Consider the following 17,335-nt stretch of genomic DNA (forward strand, 5'->3'; position numbering starts at 1 on the left):
AGTCATATAACCTCTATGTCTAGGGCTCCTCAGCTGGAAATTGCATACATGGTACAAATATAATGAATGAGAGACACAATGGCATGTTGCTCAAGAGTAGCAGAGTAGAAGCAAGGGCTCTTGGGTGGTTGAAATGGCTCAGGGGATAAAGGCACTTGCAGCCCAGCTTGACCACCTGAGTACATTCCCTGGATCCCACACAGTGGAAGTAGAGAACTGACTCCCACAAGTTGTCCTCTCACCCACCTCCACACGTGTTCTGTGGCATGCAGGCCCAGACACATATACACATAAGTAAGTGTAATAGCAGTAAAGGCTACGTGTCTTTCTTCTACTTAGCTGCACGAGTTTGGGTAAGTCATCTAACCTCACTGTGGCTTTTTCAATATTTTCAGAATGATAAAGAACAGTCCATTTCAGAAGGAAGTTATAAAATGAAATAGGTAAAGTATTTTGAAAATTAGTTTTAGAGATGTATCAAGAAATCCACAATTGAGTGGAGAGTGGGGTCTGACTTTCACACGTACTCTGGTGCCCCATATTTGACCACGTCCCCTGGAGGGGGAGACCTGGTGGCACTCAGAGGAAGGACAGCAGGTTACCAAGAAGAGACTTGATACCCTATGAGCATATACAGGGGGAGGTAATCCCCCTCAGGAACAGTCATAGGGGAGGGGAATAAGGGGAAAATGGGAGGGAGGGAAGAATGGGAGGATACAAGGGATGGGATAACCATTGAGATGTAACATGAATAAATTAATAAAATATATTAAAAAATAAAGTTGAAATCTATTGGGAGAAAGAAAGAAAGAAATCCTGTGAGAACATAAATTATCATGCCTAAACAGATTTTACACATTCTCATGGTCATGTTAGAAAACTGATCTGACTGGCCCAAAAATTTTATGTGAGGGTCACTACTGGTTTGTTGCTCTTGTAAATGGTGGAGGTTGAACCCAAGGCTAGGCAAGTGCTCTACCATTGAACTACATCCCCAGCTCCCTATTTGAAAGTCAGTTGAATGGCATGGTTTAAGAACATATTTTCACGAGTTTAGATAGCAACAATTTCCCCGATTTCCCTGAGCCATAACACGTATTCTTCTGATTTAAAGACAGCATATGATGGTGTAGAGTGGAAGGCAGGGAGAAAATAGATGTAAAGCATTTTGAGAGCTATGAAAATGGCCATAAATGTATTTCATCACTCTACATCCCTGATTAGTCAGACACTGGTCCTCAACTGTTTCATTTTCTGGGAAACTAACCTGTAATTAGTTCAATACACTCTAATTAGGTGAGTGATTCTTCAGGCTTACAGAGGGCTTATTCCTTTTAAATCTCTTTCATGTACTTTTTCTCACATGGTCTTAACAATCCCAGAGGGCAGGAGGGACAGGAATGGCTTTCCTCATGGATTATTATTTTTTGTTTTAACTCATTTCATGTAAGTGGAAAATATTACCTTGTAAGTATTTTTAGCATGGTTTTTTCCATTAATTCACACAGCTCGCATAAAATATAACATACCTGAAAAGTGTATAACAGAAAGTTAAGTACATAGAGTATATTCATTTTAATAATAAAATAAAATGTTGAAAGATAAACAGTTTTTTCCAGATCTGTTAGGGCATTCTCTTAATGATTAACGTAAACATTTGCTTTTTTTTTTTTTTTTTACAAATAAAGCCATGATCTATGTTTAAATATTGAATGAAAAATAATTTTAGAAAAATTTCCCCTACTTTAGAAGATAGACAAAATGTTAACTTTGTAGGGAGGTGGGATTTGGAGTCTGTTGTTTTAATAGCAGTTCTTCAGAAACAGAAACATCTGTTGATGTTCACAAAAGCACTGCCATCTTTTCTTTCATCCTTCCTTCTCTTTGTTTTTTTTTTTCTTTCTATCTACTCAAGGCAATTGTTACTGATTTGGCCGAAGCAGAGCCTAATTTCTGGCAAAATAAATTCTAGTCTTTAATGAGAAAATACATTTTTGATGCTTTAGTCAAAAGTGAAAAGCTCCTTATATAAGCTAAGGGAATTAAAAAGAAATCCCTAGTACCCAGTAATGGAATAAAGCTAAAGAAACAGCAGGTGCTTGTATACATACAGAAATGAATGAATACACAATGAAAGCTTATTTTAAAACTGTACATCGGCCATTTCCAATGTAAAATACATATTTTGGGGGGGCTGGGTATACAGCTCAGTGATAGATTACTTCCCTAGTATAAGTAAATTTCTAGGTTTGATCCTGGGAAATGCTAAGACTTTATCTAAATAGATGCATACATAGTGACAGTAAAGGCTATTGAAATAATTAAGATTTTAAAAGCCAAATATTGTGGTGCATGTATGCCTAAAATCTCAGCAGGCCAGCCCGAGCTACACTGGACCCTGTTTCAGAAAGAAATTAGGTTTTGAAACAAGACCACTGTTTCAATACACAATATCTCAATTAATTATATCCTAGGTTCTCTTCAGTTTAAATTCTTCTGGGGAAGGAACAAAATAATGAAAATCTGATTCTCCTGGGTTCTTATTCTTTATTTATTTGAAACCAGTATCCTTCCAATATTCGTACAGAAGCTTGAAGTTAACAAATATAGGCCTGTGCATTGTTGTCATTATGATTATATTGCCTTGGAAATCTTATACAAATTATAACTTAAAATACTAAATAAAATGCCATCTAGCCTTATACCTATCCAGACTGTCACTTTGTGTATTAATTTACACAACTCTCACCATCTAAACACTGAGTCTTCTATCTTCTTTCTTTTATGCCACACTTCAAAAATTTCAGAACCGAAAAAAAATCAGAACTGTTAATTATTATGAATTAGAAAGGCCGGCTCCTTCCAACTCTGAAATTCTTTCCTTCCAAATTAACGGCTCACATTTCACTGAAGTGTTGGCTCTGTAGAAGTGCAGATCCGTTCTGCACAATCTCATCCGGTTGCTGTCATCCACAAGCACTTATAGCTCAGCTTTCAAATCCTTAACTCTTTCATTGCTTGATCAAAGGGTAGTTTTTAAAAAATAATTTAATTTTATGTGCATTGGGATGGGGGTGTCAGATCCCTTGGAACTGGAATCACAGACAACTTTGAGTTATCATGTGTGTGCTGGGAATTGAACCCAGGTCCTTTGGAAGAGCAGGGTTTTTTTTTGTTGTTGTTGTTGTTTTGTTTTTTGAGACAAGATTTCTCTGTGTAGGCTTGGCTGTCTTAGACTCTCTTTGTAGACCAGGCTGACCTCGATCTCACAAAGATTCACCTGCCTCTGCCTCCCGAGTGCTGGGATTAAAGGCATGAGCCACCAAAGAGCAGACTCTTAACTACTGAGCCATCTCTCCCGCCCCTCAAAGGGTAGTTTTTAAAAACTACCTATTGGTTTGTGTATACAAGTGTGCATGTGGAAGTCAGAGGGAAACATGCAGTTGTTTCTTTTCTTCTGCTTTGTGGGTTCTGAGAATCAAACTTAAATCATCAGGCTTGCTGGTGCCTTTTACCTGCTGAGCCATCGTGCCAGGGTAGTTTAAGGTCAATGAGCAACTGTGGATTATTCTGAGTTCAGCAGAGTTGCAATGTGATTATTACAAAACTCAAATATATACCATATGGAGGAAAGTAGTTTTTCAAAGTGAGCTGGGAATAGTGGTTTACATGCCTAGTTTCAGCACTTGGGAGGCTGAGGCAAGAGGACTGCTGAGTTTAAATCCAGCTGGAACTGGAGATTAAGACCCTATCTCAAAGCTAGATGTGTTGGCAAAAGTCTTGCTTGTCTTTTGATAATGACAATGATTTTGACAGGGATAATACTGTCAAAGATTAACCAGTCCTGACACAGATGGCCTGCAGTACCTTTTTTTCTTTTTGAAAACAGGGTCTCGTGTATCCTCGGTTGGCCTTGAACTCAGTTTTCTTTTCTATATATGCTGGGTGTTCAGGCATGAGCCATCACACCTGGCTGGAATATATAATTCTTCACTTAAGAACCTGTATTGTGAATTATTAGAAGGAACAGGGCAACAGTCACTTGAAATAGCTACTTGTAAAATTCTGTTCAGGGAGCCTATATTATACCTGACTGCTTTCACATTTCGAAACTCTGGCCACCCTAACTCACAAAAATCCCCTTGCTGCCTGCCTTAGTGGGGCAGTGGTTCTTAGATTCATTATTACCTGCTTGTTGGTACTTTGTGTTTTTAATTTTTATTTAAGTACTTTATTTAGATTACATCTCAGTTGTTATCCCCCTCACTTGTATCTTCCCATCCCCGCTCCCTCCCTCTTTCTCCCTATTCCCCTCTCCTAGGTCTGTGACAGAAGGGGACCTCCCTGACCCCAGTGGCTATATGATCTTTGAACACAAACATGCTACTCTGTGAGAAGTGGTGCTAACTATTCATAGTTTAAAATATGTTTCCTGGAGTTGGGGATAAAATCTAGGTTCTCATATAGGCCGCTGTTGTCAGTGTTAGGAGTTCTAACACTGAGCTACACTTCTGGATTTTATGTGTCTTTTAAAAGATTCATTACTTTGGGGGAGGGGCACATGACAGTTTCTCTATGTAACCCTGGGCTGTTCTAGAACTCAGATATCTGCCTGTCTCTGCCTCCTGAGTGCTAGGATTGAAGTCGTGTACCACCACTACCACCTGGCTCCTTATTTTTATTTATATGTACAGGGTATCTCAAAGAGGGGAGCGCGTGCGTGCGTGCGTTTCGGTGGGTAAGGGTACCTGCTTCCAAGGCTTCTGAGTACAAGCTATCTTAGTTGGTAGAACCTAGCATGCATGAAACCCTGGGTCTGATCCTCAATGCTACCAGGTAATGTCAGCATTAGGGAGATGGGGGAAAGAGGATCAGAAGAAGTTCAATGCCCTCATCCATATTGAGTTTAATACCAGTAACCTGGGTGGACACATGAGATTCTGTCTCAACAAAACAAATAAAATTAAAGACAAAGAAGATATCATTTTAAAGAATAGTGCTTTATTGAATAAGTCTTATTCACAGAAAAATAAGCTTTACTCTACAACAAATGACAGATTATAGAGCAGAAAGCAGTTTTCATAAATTTCCATTGTGAAAGGTATACATTAAATGAAAAAGAAGCCATAAAATGATTTTTCACAAATATAGTATTTTGTCTCAGAATGCTTATTCACAACACTAACACAATGACCAAATAACTGGTCATTCTTTCAGGTGAAATATACTAACAAAAATTCCAAAAAAACCAGAAATTACATTAAAGCCATTATTACTTCAAATTAAAAATGCAAGTTTGTTGGTAAGTATAGACAGAGTGATAAAATACACTTAACACAGTAATCTTAAATGCTACATTAACAATACATAAACACATAGTAAATGCCAAACATCTGTACTCACATCTGCAAAACAAACCTCAGCCTTGAAAAGACAACTTTACCACTCAAGCATTAACGTCATATTGTTTAATTTGGAAGTATCAGGGGTTGTACTGCTGTAACAATTATAAAGCACCACATAGTGTGAAGTGAAACTAGAACATAATGGAACAAACAGCTGAAAAACAAATGCCTGAAACTTTCGAGGACAAGTAGCTGGTGTGCTGATGTTTCTCAACGTCCAACTATGTCCCAAGGAGGGATCTATCAGTAATTAGCTGTATGACTTTGAGGAAATGACCTGTCCTTTGAGCAGCTGCCTCGACGATCAAATGAAGGTGGTGGTGGGGCAGATAAGAACTCTCCAGGGTCATTGCTACCTCTGATAGTCTGTGACTTTATTATGTAAGGGCAAAAGCTACATCATGTTAAATGATTTAGGAAAAATAGTTTTTCTAGGTTTTGAAAAAAAGAATTTAAATATTTTAAAGGACCTATTTATTCATTGTAATTTATGGCTTCATTATAAAAAGCATCCAGAGAAACAAGTAATAGTAACTAAAAGTTAACATAAGAGTTTCATTTAAGCTTTAAAGAATATTTTTATTCTATGTGTATGTGTGTATGACTGTATATGTGTATATACATAGAGGGTCCCATGGAGGCCAGGAGAGGGTAACAGAGCTGGAGTTACATGCAGTTGTGAGCCACCATATGGTGTTAGGAACCGAACCTTAGGCCTCTGAAAAAGCAGCAAGTACTCTTAATGGCTGAGTTATCTTTCCAGGCCCTCTTTTAAGCTTTAGTCCAAGGTCCTTCTCCATCAAGGTAGATGCACAGAGAGCTCTAAAAGTTTTCAGATGAGAGTTAACACTTAAGAATATATAAGATATGTTCTTCTTGAGTTCCATCATCTTGAAAGATGGTTACAGTAATACTCTCACTTTACAGACGAAGAAATGGGTACATTTTTATTGTTGTTGTATTTTCTCTTTTATGTGGGTGTGTGGGGGTGTAGGTGGCCATCCGGCATGGTGCATGATAACCTTTGGGTGGTGGGGGGTCCTCACCTTCCCACCTTGTTTAACATGGTCTCTCTTTGCTAATACATAAGCCAAATTAGGTGAAGCGAAGCCTCAGGACATTCTCCTATGCACTTCCTGTTTCATGTAGGCATTTTGGGGTTACAGATTTGCCGAATCTATTTGGCCATCTCATTTCTTCACTGGTGGCTACCTTTTTAAAAAAGAGAAGATCTGACTAAAATGGTATCTGTCAAATATTTCTCCATTTTCTTATTTCTCTAGTAGTAACGACATACAATCTATTTCATTTCTCCTCTTCCAATGGGAACAATACATGCAGCTAATGCTGGGGTGGTAGTTTCCATTCAGACAGCTCAAAATATCAATTTTACCTACTAAAGTAAAAACAGACAATACATTTAAAATAACAAAACAATAAAATATCATAACAACACAGTTAAATCACATTATATTCACTTACTACACTCACCTCTACCCCTATCTAAAGGAAGAGGCAAAAATCTAGGAGGAAAGAGAATACTAAGCCTTTAATCAAATAAACTGTATGTGATAAATGCTAAACACTTTTACAAAAACTTTGATCAACACAGTAAATTACAAATAAAATTAACCATCAATTACGAAATAACTTCAAATTTCACATGAGTAGTATTTAGTAAAATAGGTGGTTACCTCAGAACCCTAGAGTGAACTTTATACAGAAAAAGAATATCAATGCACAGCTCAGGGATGGTGACGAGGATCTGGTTATATTTTGACCTGCCAAGTGATCAATTTTTGCATAACTCAATTGGAAAGGATCCAGTGGGGAGATTTTAGTGTGATCTCAGACCAACTCTGGTAAGTCTCCAACCATTTGATTAGAGTTGGAGTGCTGGGATTTTAAGAACCCGAAGCAACAGCATTTTCTAAACAATCCCTAAAATAAACTTGTTAGCCACATCAGCTTCCTGAATTCAATTTCGCAACTCATGAGGATGAAAAAAGAGGTCTTGCTTAACTCTCAGCACACAAGTCTTAAAGAAGAGTTTTAATGAACTGAGGCTCCCAGAACAAGAAAAGCCTTATTCTAAAACAATTCAGTCCTTGAATCCTTGCCTAACAACTAGATTAAACAAAGTAACTACGGGACTTGTACCTGAAATGCCTAGGAAACTTTTTTTTAAATTAACACTTTTATCCCCTTGTAGAACGCTTTAAATGTAAATTTAAATTCAAACCTTAATCAATTTAGAACAAGTTCAACTTAACTGAATGTAAGCAGAAGACCATGTAAAGAACTAAGGATTTTCATGAAAAAAAGCAGAGAGGAAAAAAGGGGGGCAGTCATTTACTTAATTCTGTTAATTTCTATTTAAATTTGCAATTAAAATAACTATCACTTACCATAGTAGTCAACAGAGGTTAGGAGAACCTAACAATACTCTTTCTCTTAGAAAATACAACAAAAAGTCTAAATTGTAACAGTTTCACTCCCAAACTGTTCTCTGTAGTAAAATAGACCAGTCTCTACAAGAGGTCTATCAAGGTAAATCTTGTGTTCTATGAAGCATTTCAGCTTTTGACTTTACTCATATTGGCTCTTATACAAGTTGTTGTTAAAAGTATTTAAACAACTATTCTTGTATGTTACAATTTCCAAGAGGTTTTAAGGATCTTGAGAAAATACTTTTAAAGTATTTACTACTATTACTACTCAAGAAAACAAACAAACATAAAACAATAAAAGACTTAACCATCTTGTACTATATACATCTTAATCATCCTAACAGTAAAAACTACATGAAACTTTTAGGACACAAAATGACATGAGAATCTCAACATGAAAAGCTGACACTAAAACTACAAGCAGTATACAAACATGCTTCTACTTTTACCTACATAAGCAGACAGATGTTTAAAATACTGGGTTAACAAAGATCTTTTAGTAAAGTGACTTAGGCAGGCTTAAACTAGCAAGGATTAAGGATGATCCTTACTAATTAATTGGAAGATCTGAGACATATTTTATATTTCATTTTACAAAATCAGAAATATTTATTTTGAAATAAGATAAGACATGGTCTACCTGTCAGAAAACTACCACTCAGAAATATTTTCCATCCACAAAGCAGGTAAAACAAAAACATTTAAATTTCACATTGGCACCAGAAAAGTTAACTGGCCTGCCTTTTTGGATTAGAAAAACTAAAACTGAGCGATAAGTAGTTTTACAGACGTTTGAACATGCCTAAGCCTTTAAATCAGTAAAATATTTTCTAAAAATTCTGATTATAAAAGTAATACATACTTATAAAAACTTCAAACAGAATAAAATGAAAAAAAGTGAAGGGCTCTTATAAGCCCCTCTAAGACCCACGCCCCCACCCACCTCAAGAAAAAAATACATAAGTGTGTGATGTATATCTTTTTGTCCTATACAGATAGAAAATACACACACTCCTTGATTTGGCTCAAACTATACATAGCGTTTTGCCTTTTGTATTTTACACTTACTATATCTTTGTTGCCTTTCCATGTCAGTACACGTTGGTTAGATGGTAGTCTACGATTAAGTATTTTTAGGGAAGTGGCAAAATTACTTTTAAAAAATCATTCATATGAGTACGTTTATAATTCCAAAGAAAATGGACAGAATCCTAAACCACAGAGACAAACATCTAAAAACAATGTTTATCCTCCCACCAGTGTGGAACAGTTCATTCCCTGTTCACAATAAGCAAATTAAATGATTGGGCAGATTAACTCAAATCTCTCTGCTTATACAGAACACTCCATTTGTTAAGCTTATCCAAAAGGAATGAAAAATGCAGGTGACTAATTCAGTTACACATAGAAACCAAGTCAGTATAGTACAAATATATACCATGGAAAGTGATAAAATGCTTCTTTGTCTAAGGTTTCGATTGAGTAAAAGACTGAATAAATGATATAGCTAATAACCTGAAAGATCCAGAAATTCAAAGATTAAACTGAAACAGTGCTGTTAACATGTGTTTCCATTTGGGAGCAGATGCTAATGGAATGCAATGCTGATTACTTAAAGTTCGCTCGCATCACACATTCAATTAGAGCAAGAAGAACATAACAAGCCTACTGTGGCGCTGAATTAAGACATAAAAATTTTTTGCTTGAATGTAATGATTGTGTAGCACATAGGACATTTGTCAACGGCTTCAGCACATTGTTTACAGGTGACCAGATGTCCACAAGGAACAAAAACTACAGCAATATTTCTATCCATACAGATTTTGCACAGCTTCTCCTCTTGCAGTCTCCTTAGCTGCTCTTCAGTACTGATGTCTGTATAAAGAGAAAAACAGCATATACTCTTTTTTGGTTTTGTTGTTTAACTTCACTGAAACACGGAACCCCTCCTGTGTGCCAAACACTTAAGTCCTGGGAGACATGAAACTGGCACGAATTCTTAAGTCGTGTGTATAGTAGTGGGAGAGGCTGTGAGCTACCAGCTAGAGAGGTAAGTACAAAGTATACGTGCTACAATAAGTTACACACAAAGTGCTCTGGGGCAAGATGAACAAGTTCTTCTGGCTGACTGGGGGTGGGGGGAAGGCATCATGACAAGAAGGACTGCAGGGAGGTAGTGACAACAATTTGCTAAGCAGAAAAAGGAGGATGAAGTAAAAGCGGCAACATATCAAGGGCATGGGAGATTCCAGAAAGTGATTCATTTGAAGAACTTTTCTGCAGTGGGACAAGTAGGATTTGGTGCGTAGATGTGAGGGCTGAAGAGGGAAGGAGGAACTAAGGCTGGGTTTGCTAATGTGTTAAGGAGATGGTGGTGACTACTGGAAATACAAAAGGAGGTAAAGGCTTTGCATTTTCAGGTATATATAAGATGTTGGCAGGGTGTCCAAAACCAAATCTGCATATAATTAGCATATGTGGGATATTGAAGTAGTTGTATTGAATTAGCATATATGGGATATTGAAGTATTTGTATTGTTGAACCTTTACCAAAACAGATTTTGTGAAATGCTAACAAATATGCCGCAAAATTATAATTTGTAGTCATATATGATAAGAGCAGCATCAACAGTAACAGAGCATAAATATGTGCTAGGAGTACTACTCAAAATATATTACATATTTTAACTATCTTTGTAATCACTGTTTATTAAATGGTTTATAAATCTGGCCTCAAATGAGAATTACTTTCAGTTTTTTTCCCCTTTGGGGGTTTAGGAGTCAGTAATCCTGGAAGTCCAGGACACTGTATAAAATTCACAATACCCAATCCTTGTGGTATTTTCTTAAAAACAAGTTTTCTTTCTTTGTGAAAAATAATTTATCACATTTATTTATATTTGTGTGAGTGTATACATTGTGGTACATGTGTGAAAGTCAGAGGACAATCTTCAGGAGTTAGACCTCTTATTCCACCATATAGGTCCCAGGATCACACTCAACTCAGGTCTTCAGCAGATGCCTTTACCCACTGAGCAGTTGCACTAACCCTTCTAGGTTCTTCTACTAACTCTAAAACTTCTAGTGATAGCCACATTGGCACATGGAACTACTTTATTGTATATATCTCAGTATTGAAACATATGGTGCATTTCCCTATTTAACTATGTAGCTCCTTTAAAAACGAAACAAAAACCAGGTCTGCTTATCTTTGCCTCCTGAATCCTAGGATTCAGGTGTGTGCCAGTATGCCTGACACCACACCTTTTTAAGGCACTTAATGGCCTAGAGGGAACATTATTTACAAAACATGCTTGGAATAGTTTAATTTTGTTCTTATTGAACATTTACTTGGGCATTTGATTTACAATGAATAATATATATACATATATATGTGTGTGTGTGTGTATATATATATATATATATACATATACACATACATACATACATACTTTAGGTACCCAATATTCACAGACAAGTCAAGAATACAAGTAAACAGGAGATTATAACACACTGTGGTGGGGCTGAAGAGATGGCTCAGAGGTTAAGAGCACTGGCTGCTCCCCCAAAGGTCCTGAGTTCAATTCCCAGCAACCACATGGTGGCTCACAACCATCTATAATGTAATCTGATACCCTCTTCTGGTGTGCAGGCATCCATGTGGGCAGAGCACTATACAAAATGAATAAATAAATCTTTAAAAAACCCACTATGGTGACAAATGTATTAATGAAGATCCTAGAAACCTACAAGAAGAACACTATGACAGGTGGAACTGGGCCCAGGGGTCCTACTCAAACTATGGCACCAGCCAAGGACAATACGTGCAGTAAACTTCGAACACTACCCAGATCTAGCCAATGGATACAACATTCTCCACAGCTGAGTGGAGAGCGGGGTCTGACTTTCACACGAACTCTGGTGCCCCATATTTGACCACGTCCCCTGGATGGGGAGGCCTGGTGGCACTCAGAGGAAGGACAGCAGGTTACCAAGAAGAGACTTGATACCCTATGAGCATATAAAGGGGGAGGAGGTCCCCCTCAGTCATAGTCATAAGGGAGGGGAGTAAGGGGAAAATGGGAGGGAGGGAAGAATGGGAGGATACAAGGGATTGGATAACCACTGAGATGTAATATGAATAAATTAATAAAATACACTAAAAGCATATAAAAATTAAAAAAAAAGAAAAGTACACCTCGCTTAGGTCATATAGAATGTACAGGAGTTACCTAGGAGAGGGAGGGGCCTTAGAGGCAATAAGATGACTGTTCTACGTAAAGGAAATGACTGAAGCATGCTCCAAGAGACAGAATATAACTTACAAGAGCATAAGTAAAAACTGGCCATTGACCTAGAAGAGACCATGTACAGAAGGCTAACAAGAACTGACCATTAAAGATGTGGCAAACCATGGAAGAGTCGGGACTTGATTCTGAAGGTTCTGAGAGCTGGTGAGGAGTTTTAAACTGGAGGGAGGAGCTGTCACATTTGAATACCAGAGAAGTTTCTCTGGGTAGGACAGAGACAATAATGTTGTTCTAGTCTCTTCTACAACTTTAAGCCAGGCAGTGGTGACGCACACCTATGATCCCACCACTCGAAGGCAGAGGCAGGCGGATCTCTGTGAGTTCAAGGCCAGCCTGGTCTACAAAGTTGAGTTCCAGGACAGTCAGGGCTATTACACAGAGAAACCCTGTTTCAAAAAACCACCACCACCACCACCACCACCACCACCACCACCACCACCAACACTAACACCAACAACAACAAAACCCAAAAACCAAACTGAACCAAACCAAACCAAAAAGAAAAGAAACAACTTGCTACACTGAATTAAGTTATAGGCTCTGGCTGGATTATATATAGCTTCAACTGTGCTGGCATGTATAATAAGATCTTGTGTTTGATCACCAGGAACAACAACAAAAAATCTCCAGAGTGGGTGTACAATACAAGAGCATGAATGCTGCCGGGTGTGGTGGCGCATGCCTTTAATCTTAGCACTTGGAGGCAGAGGCAGGTGGATCTCTGAGTTCGAGGCCAGCCTGGTCTACAAAGTGAATCCAGGATAGCCAAGGCTACACAGAGAGACCTTGTCTCAAAAAAACAACAAAAAAGAGTATGAATGTACTTAACAGTAATAAACTATACACATAAAAAGGGCTAAGATGATAACTGTTTGTGATCCTGGAGATCAAACCCAGGGCGTCTCCAGGTATACTAGGAAATTACTCTACCACTGAGATATATGCCCAGATATAAGATGGTAAATTTGGTGTGTAGTTTATACAATTAAAAAATGATCTCTTGCCGGGCGTGGTGGCGCACGCCTTTAATCCCAGCACTCGGGAGGCAGAGGCAGGCGGATCGCTGTGAGTTCGAGGCTAGCCTGGTCTACAAAGTGAGTCCAGGATGGCCAAGGCTACACAGAGAAACCCTGTCTCGAAAAACCAAAAAAAAAAAAAAAAAAAAAAAAAAAAAAAAAAAAGATCTCTTAATCCTAGCACTCAGAAGGCAGAGGCCGGCAAATCTCTGAGTTCAAGGCCAGCCTGGTCTACAGAGTGAATTCCAGGACAGCCAGGACTGTGTGGCTGAGGGTTTATGCTGAATCATGCTCACCCATCAATCCTACCAGATGTAGCTGAACCTTTTAACCACTGGAGATTTGCTCATATTTAAATATGGGGTCTGATTTGCTTTTCTATCCATGTTTCTATGTGTCTCGTATTTGTGTGTCTGTGTATGTAACTGTGCCTGCTTATGTTTATGAAGCGTAGAGACTAATGTTAGTTATCTTTCTCTATTTTTGAGACAGAGTCTCTGAGCTTGGAGTTCACCAATTAGCTTATTTCCCTTCCTACATGCCTGGGATTGATTTCTGGCCTTTACATGTATACATACATACATACATGCATGTGTACACACACACACACACACACACACACACACACACACACACACACACACACTAACCTATGTGCCCCTAAGCACAATCCTAATGAAACTCACTGGGTCAAAAGGGTTAGGGTGCATGAAATTAGAAGGGGTTTAGTTGAAAGAACGGGGGATGAACATGATATAAGTACATATGCACATGTATGAAAATATCACAAAACCTATCATTATATATATAATTGAGATATGTAAAAACAAAATGAACAAATTGGTGACTCTTAGATCTTTACTAAAAGGGAGCAAGTATAAAAATGTTTTTAGCGGGCTAGAGAGTTAGCTCAGTGGTTAAGAGCACTGTCCGCTCTTTCAAAGGTCCCAGGTTCAATTCCCAGCACACACATGGCAGCTCACAACTGTCTGTAACTCCAAGATCTGATACCCTCACACCAATGCACATAAATTAAAATTAAATAAAAAAATGTTTTAAGCAACTGGAGAAGTGAGGGTTGTGGCTCATTGGTAGAGCAATTGCTTAACATGTATCAGGGCCAGAGCTTAACTTTAGTACTAAAAGAGGAGGGGTATTAAAACCAACTAGGTTTCTGATGATTTAAAGAATTAGTTAATTTTGTCAAGTATGATAACGAAGTAATATGAAATCAATGTCTGTGTTCCTTACATTCATATGCTGCAGCTTTAACCTTCTACACGGGGATGTTCAGAGGAAGGGCTTTAGGAAGTACAGTCATGTGCTATTGAACAATGCTTTGGCAAACCAGAGACTGTGTATCTGTCCCAGAAGATCACAAGAGAACTGAAAAATTTCTATCATCAAGTGATACTTCAGACAGCCTAATGTTATGGCATAATATATCACATGTTTGTGATGATGCTGATATTAAGAAATCTCCTGAGCTGTTAGTCATACAAAAGCATAGTATACAGTTAATAAGACTTGATAATAAAAACTATGCCACTGGTTTATGTATTAAATTGCATACTTTACTATTAGAATATATTTCTCCATAGAAATAAAACTACCATGCAACAGTATGCCATATCACATTAGCAGAAGCTTCATGGCACACACACATCTTATGTTTACAAAGTATCTGGATTGCATCAAGAAACCACAAGTAGTTGACATATGCCACCTATGTTTGTATAAGTATATGTGATGACGTTCATTCATGGATGAGATTGTTTAACAACACATTTCTCAGAACATTTCTTCATTGTTAAGCAATGCATGAATGCAATTAGGTTTAAATGAAGTCATGAGCATGAGAACTCCTGAGGAATTAGCATGAGAGACCTGAGAACTTATACACACTACTTTGGGAAGTCAACTATTTGCAGGGGGACTTAGATTTTGGACTTCCCAGTTTGTGAGAAACAAATATATTTTTGTTTAAGCTACCTAGTCTGTGGAATTTTGTTATGTTTCAAATTTATCATAATAAATGAGCAAAAATGTTTTATCTTATGGGGATACTAGAAAAAGGGGCTACAAAGTGCTTTTTCTTCTTAAAAAAACAGTGCATACCTTTCTGCAGTGAAGTCTGACTTGACTCATCCTGTGTATTATCTTTCTGAGCACTCACAAGATCTGCAATCAGAACCTCAAGTGATAGATAGTTGCTCCCAGATGTTTGGATTTTTTCTTCCATTGTTTTCTTAATGTCCTTGAAACTGAATCCCATTCGTATAGCTTCTTGCACCATAGGATTTTGGAAGATGGTATCATCTGAAATCAAAGTTGGATGGAGAAAGAACATAATAGAAACAAGTATTTTCATTAACTCAACTAAACAGCAAAACAGTTTCGGTATTTAAGATTATGGTAAGGCTGAGGAGTACTTCAGCAGTAGAGTGCTTCAGTGGTTTGAGTGTGGTTTTGTGATTGTGATTCCCAAAGATGGAAAGAGAAGTGCAGATAGCTAAAACAGGTAAGAAAAGTGTCGAGGGGATGAGGATGGGGCTGCTGGAAGAATGCTTGATAAATATACAATATAAGCCTGGGTGTTCAATCTGCAACAAAACAAACCTAGACTGGTAGTGCAGGCCTGTGACTTCAGAAATGACCAAAAGAGGTAAGAGAATCAGGAGTTCAAGGTCATATTCAGCTATCTACCAAATTCAAGGCCAGCCTGGGATACACTAAATCCTGTCTCAAAACAATATAAAGATTAGCTGGGCGTGGTGGTACACACGCCTAATCCCAGCACTTGGGAGGCGGGGGCAGGCAGATTACTGTAAATTTGAGGCCAGCCTGGTCTACAAAGCGAGTTCAGGACAGCCAAGGTAACACAGAGACCCTGTCTCAAAAAACCAAAAACCAGACCGGGTGTGGTAGCATATATCTTTAATCCCAGTGCGCTCAGGAGGCAGAGGTAGGTGGAGTGCTCTGAGCTTGAGGACAGCCTGGTCTACAAAGCGAATCCAGGACAGCCAAGGCTACACAGAGAGACCCTGTCTTGAACCCCCCCCCCAAAAAACCCAAAACAAAACAGAAAAAAACAAGCAACAACAACAACAAAAAAAACCAAAACATACACCCCCTCAAACCAAAAACAATATAAAGACTAATACACTGGTATATGAACCCATACAGACATTTAAGGCTATATAGAAGATGACTCCACATATATTAAATGTCCAAAACAAGCAGTATTTATCTGGGCCCAGCAGTAGGAAAAAGGAGAATGACTGATGATGGATAGGTATAAGGTTTCTTTCTGGTGTGATGACAATTAAATAGTGATGACTGTACAACCTGGTGAATATACTAAAAATAGTGCATTATATACTTTATCAGATATAGATTTTGCTATTTGAATTATATTTCAATTTACAAAAATTAATTCAATTCAAACACAGAGCAAGAGTCTCATTGGTGATAAAAAAGAAAAGTGTGCATTGTAAGGATGATTAAACACTAAATATTATTCTCTAGAAATATTATGAATCTTTATTTTTGTGTTGCTGTGACTAAACTTTTCCATGCTAGATAAACATTCTATCACTGAAACACAACCCAAAGCTGGGTGGCAGTAGTGCACCCATTTAATCCCATTACTAGGGAGGCAAAGGCAGGCCAGCCTGGTCTACAAAGCAAGTCCAGGACATCCAGGGCTACACAGAGAAACCCTGTCTCAAAAACCAAACCAACCAAACAAAAAAGGTATGGTAGACAAAAATGTTTTAAGCTTTTTATTTATGCCTGCTGCCAAACCCATACCAAATATTATAACATAGCTCTTTGCATTTCAATATTCATTATGAATATATGTAGTATCCTCCTGCCTTGTAATCCTCAACACAGGAAACAGATGATATTACAACATTTAGGGAATAGGGACTCACCAGATACTCTAATCTAACCTTTTTCTTTTTTTATTTAATTTTTTTTTTGTTTTGGTTTTCTGAGACAGGGTTTCTCTGTGTAACAGCCCTGGCTATCTTGGAACTACCAGGCTGGCCTTGAACTCAGAGATCCACCTGCTTCTGCCTCCTGAGTGCTGAGATTAAAGGCGTGCACCTTTTAAATTAATTTTTAACTTATTATTTTTTAAACATGCT

The 17,335-nt window shown here is 37.9% G+C and overlaps 1 protein-coding gene across 3 annotated transcripts in view; it reads right to left on the reverse strand.

The window, feature by feature from the left end:
• Window positions 1-4,981: 4,981 nt before the first annotated feature.
• XIAP (X-linked inhibitor of apoptosis) overlaps window positions 4,982-17,335 on the reverse strand; it is a 46,428-nt gene continuing 34,074 nt past the window's right edge. For all 3 annotated transcript variants that reach the window (XM_084788740.1, XM_084788739.1, XM_084788741.1), the window contains 2 exons: window positions 15,300-15,500; window positions 4,982-9,730 (listed from right to left, as the gene is read on the reverse strand). In XM_084788740.1, coding sequence (XP_084644866.1) covers window positions 9,537-9,730; window positions 15,300-15,500 — 395 coding nt within the window. In that variant the 3' untranslated portion in view covers window positions 4,982-9,536. The remainder of the gene's footprint in view (window positions 9,731-15,299; window positions 15,501-17,335) is intronic.

This window comes from Acomys minous (genome assembly GCF_964271855.1).
Source record: "Acomys minous genome assembly, chromosome: 7".
Lineage (NCBI taxonomy): Eukaryota > Metazoa > Chordata > Mammalia > Rodentia > Muridae > Acomys > Acomys minous.